Raw genomic sequence first — 4,149 nt, 5'->3', positions numbered from 1 at the left:
GCCACGACTGGGCTTGCTGCGGCAAAGTATTAGATAACAGATAGCAGCAATGCAGCAGAGTAATAACACTCACACAGGCGACGGAGTCTTCGGGGTAGATGGCGGGCTAGAGTTGGCAGCACGGCTGCGTCTGCAACATACAATATTAGAGAAGCACAGCATAAAGTGAAGACACATACCCAATCTTTGGGGTCAGCTCGACCTCCTGGCGGCTGTCTTCCTCGTCATCGCTGCATGCAGTGTTAGATTTGCATGGGGCTAATGTTGCATATCGTACCTGATCATCATGACGTCTGCAGAGACACTTTCGTTGTCACTGTAAGGATACCCTTCAGAACTGAAGCACATCAAACGAAAAACCATGCAGAGCAACGTACGAGGTATTGTCAGCAGCAGCCTCCTCCATGCCAAGGTCAGACTCTGTCTGGATGTCGGACTCATCGGAGCCTTCCTCCGCGTCGCTGTCAATGGCCCGCACTGCCTTGCCACGGACGGCCTTCCCTCTATAGTGGCTGAGAAAATTGTGCTAATGAGGAGAGAGCGACACTCACTTAGTGGCAGATGCTGCCGGGGCCTTGCGGGCAGGAGCTGTGGTCTTGCGCACTGCTGCAGCCTTGGCACCTTTAGCCTGAGCCGGAGCAGCAGCCTTCTTGGCAACAGCCTTCGGGCTGCAGAAAGGATCAGTATACCGCAGCAATATAGTACACACAAAAGACACTCACGCCTTTCCAGCGGCGACACGGGTGCGGGTAGTACGTCCGGCCATGGGGATAGATGGTGGGGTAGAGAAGTGGAGGGGGAAAGTAAAAGATGCTGAGAAGAGCGTTGGGGAGGACTCGAGGTAAGGAGGACTCTGCCTGGTTCCGCTGCCCTCCGGCCCTTTTATCCTTCTCAGAAGCGGGGTTCGGCGATATCGCCAGAGTTCTGGGACCTCGCTGTGCTCGCTTACCAGTGTTGGGGACAACGTGTTCCATTCCATGATGAGTGCCCTCCCGTGAACGCTGCCTGCAGAGCGACACCCCGTGCACCAACTCTGTATCCCATACCAGTGAAATTGCATACATATGTACCAGAATACACAGTGCATCCATGGACACAGTAGGTGCACCTTTGTGAGGATCCTGTCTGTGCAAGACTCGTGGGGTGGTGGTTTGAAATTCGCATATGTGGGTGCGAATTTGAAATGGCTGCGCTGATGCAGCTTCTGGGAACTAGGATGGGCATCCCCAAAGTCCCGGCCGGTCTCTCGTCTGTTGTCAGCTCACAATTGGTGCGGCGAGCAGTGTGATGGTGAGAAAGCTGGACATCTCTCCCCAAAGGCGGAACATGCCTGAATCAGACTTTGTCGAGAGCGCATGTCGCAGTAGGTCATGACTTGTGCTGACTGCTGCTTCTTTCCTTCTTGACTCTCACCAGAAATCATGTCCTTCCTCACCCACCTCTATGGGAATGTTGCCAAGTACCGTGAGTGTGTGCATCGACAAAGTCAACAGAATACTCACCAGATTTACTAGAGGCTCTGCTCCTGGATTGCATGAGCGGGAATGCAGAGTCTGCTCCTCCGTTCACGCAGCTTTCAAGCTTTTCCGATGTCAGTGCCACTGCAGTCTTTTTTAAACACCCCTGACCTGTTTGCCAGCCTGCACGTCTTGTCAGCAATGTCGAGATACTAGAGCAGAGGGATGGCAGATTGCTTACGCTTATTCAACAATGAACATCCCGCTCTACCCCTCCCGAGGAGCTCGTGCTGCGTGTGCAGGGTTTTCTTGTTGAGTCTACTCTGCCTCCTATTAGGCGTAACCAGTGAGTGCTTGTACCTGTCTCTTGTCAGCCAAGCATCAACAGTTGCGTCAGACTCCCCTCAAACCCGAACCGGCTCATCGATCTCAGGCAAACTGTAACCGTGAGCGGCCTGGGCGTGGAGCCCTTTGACGGTGCAGTCAGTGCAGTCATGACCATCTATCAGCATTTTTGTGCGCACCTTGTCGGACACAATTTGCGCACCTGGAGCACGTCGCGTCTGGAGAACCACCTTACGCTTTCCTTCGGGAATCGGTACCTCACTGCTTCGAAGTTTGCTGAAGGCGAACCACGGGGTGATCTCAGTGATGTTGTGGACCCTTTCTATATCCTGCAGCCCCGTCTCACCACTCAAGTCCATCTGCAAGAGAATGTGGTCGAGTACTGGGAGAAAACGGTGACGGAGAACCAGGGCAGGTGTGTTGTTAGTGAATGTTTGCAATTGTGTCGATCTCTGACAGCGATCAGTTCCTTCCGCCGCATCAAGCCGGATGTAATCTTCCCCGGCACCATGGTTGAACTCCAGATTGCCTTTGCGGCTGTCAAGGTTGGGTGTCACGAATATATATTCCTGCCAAAGCTGCGGGCAATCTGTGTCCTTAGTCGTGCAGTGCAATCGGTAATTAAGGTGTCTCTGTTTCCTCTTCACCATGCTCATTACATGCAGGACTACAATTCGTCAGCCATCAAAGAGCTGAGCCTACGTGCTGTCTCGCCTCTCAAAAAGGTCAAGCGCAAGGTGGGGTATGGAGAGCAGGAAGAGACAGGGATGGAGGAGTCACGTCGGCAGCTGAAGAGAATGTCCTTGCATGACAGCAGTCCTAGTCATGTTGATGAGTCTACGTGCACATAATTTGCTCATGTTCCCCATAATCTAGTACACATGCTTCTGTTAAAGTCTTGTTAAAAGAAGGTCTGAGTATTGCATCCATTGTTTTAGTGTTGTATGGCCAGGTTCACCTAGAGGGCCGTATGTATAAATATTGAAGTGAAGATTTGGCTTGTTTTAGATTGACTGATATAGTATTACATTGACCCAGTGCATGAAGTAATATATTGTGCAGTGTACTACATAGAAGCTAAATGGCCAAAAGATAGAAGCTAAGTATCGTTGCAGCGCTGGTATTTACATAAGGCATGCTCAAACATAATTGGATCATAGGTCATAGTGGTGCGCTCAATGTCTGTAAGGCTCTGGTAAACAAGGTCATAGAGTTGTTTGAAGACAGTCACCGTGGTATCTTCAGAGCTACTCCTGTCTAGAAGGCAGAACGATTGGAGACAAGCATCCGCACCTTTATCCAGCAAGTGAACCATGCTACCCATCTCCTCTGCAGATGGCATCGCTACCTTGCCAGCATAAACCAGGTCAGCGGTGATGAGCATGCCAGTCAGAGGCCCCAACTGCGGCAAGATCTTCTTGATAGTGCGATCCTTTTGCTGCGTGAAGAGGAAGGCGTCTTTGTAGGACATCTTCCAGCCGGGCTCCTGGTCGTCAAACAGAGCCAGCCAAAGGTGCTCGTTGTCGAAGTACGTCTTGGCATTCTTGGTAGAGCGGGTCGTTGCCTGACCATATGCCCGAGCGTTGCAGAAGTACCGGTCCTTGTGCTGATTGAAGGAGGAGATGTTGGAGTCTGCACAGAGCTCCTTGTACAGCGCGTCCCAGGCCTCGAAGGAAGGGAAGAGAAGGCGCTCAGGGTTCTCGGAGGAAAAGCGCGTGCGATAGAAGATACCCCGCCAGCACCAAAGACTTGCTATCGCACCCTCCTTGTCGATATTGGTGGGGTGAAGGCAGCCGTGAGGTTTGAGGGCATTGCGGACCTCTGGGGCATGCTGCCGGAAGGGGAGCAGAAAGTCTAGGCTGTCGTTGACCCTTTGCTGCAGTGGCGTAAGCGGAGAGGGAAGGGGAGGCGAGAGCAGAGGAAGTAGCTCCTTGAGAAAGATGGTCAAGCGCTTAGCGGCGGACTGCATGGCATGATCAAACTCCTCAGAGTCTAGTGGATAGGCTGGGGAGACTGAGACAAAAATTAGTAAACAGTGGCAATAAAAATAAAAATACTCACAGGATACACCGCCAGAGACACCACTACCCATAGAGCGCCACATGTTGCGGAGAATCTCCAGGTGCTCCGAGATCTTAGCCATCACTTTGGACTCCTCAGAGTCAAGCTTGGCGAGGGGATGAGCGCGCAAGTCATTGGTGAATGGCGTCAGATTGGCGACTTGGAGACGCGAACCGCGGACCGCAGTTCCAGGAAGCACAGTCTTCCTTACTTGCTGGAAGCCCTCAAAGACACCTGGAAGGAGAAGAACGTCTGGGGTGCGGAAGCTCTCTAGGAGCCCGCGGAT

At 52.2% G+C, this 4,149-nt stretch overlaps 3 protein-coding genes across 3 annotated transcripts in view; 1 reads left to right on the top strand and 2 right to left on the bottom strand.

The window, feature by feature from the left end:
- Positions 1-69: 69 nt before the first annotated feature.
- TRAVEDRAFT_42528 (uncharacterized protein) lies at positions 70-766 on the bottom strand (the record flags this gene model as incomplete). The annotated part of the gene is made up of 6 exons (XM_008034067.1): positions 70-130; positions 180-230; positions 278-316; positions 378-503; positions 552-668; positions 723-766. The coding sequence occupies 6 exons, from the start codon at positions 764-766 to the stop codon at positions 70-72; spliced, it is 438 nt and encodes a 145-aa protein (XP_008032258.1).
- A 969-nt stretch (positions 767-1,735) lies between these two features.
- Positions 1,736-2,653, top strand: TRAVEDRAFT_111478 (uncharacterized protein; the record flags this gene model as incomplete). Its single annotated transcript, XM_008035107.1, has 4 exons — positions 1,736-1,803; positions 1,846-2,217; positions 2,269-2,395; positions 2,468-2,653. Coding segments are annotated over 4 exons (753 nt in total), but the record flags the coding sequence as incomplete, so codon positions are not given.
- Positions 2,654-2,901: 248 nt separating this feature from the next.
- The window catches only part of TRAVEDRAFT_16967 (uncharacterized protein), a gene marked incomplete at both ends in the record, with an annotated part of 5,324 nt that continues 4,076 nt past the window's right edge, over positions 2,902-4,149 (bottom strand). The window contains 3 exons of the mRNA XM_008033569.1: positions 2,902-3,059; positions 3,096-3,815; positions 3,864-4,097. Of these exons, the coding sequence (XP_008031760.1) occupies positions 2,902-3,059; positions 3,096-3,815; positions 3,864-4,097 (1,112 nt within the window). The remainder of the gene's footprint in view (positions 3,060-3,095; positions 3,816-3,863; positions 4,098-4,149) is intronic.

This window comes from Trametes versicolor (assembly GCF_000271585.1).
Source record: "Trametes versicolor FP-101664 SS1 unplaced genomic scaffold TRAVEscaffold_1, whole genome shotgun sequence".
Lineage (NCBI taxonomy): Eukaryota > Fungi > Basidiomycota > Agaricomycetes > Polyporales > Polyporaceae > Trametes > Trametes versicolor.
This window is presented reverse-complemented; position numbering and strand designations above follow the sequence as displayed.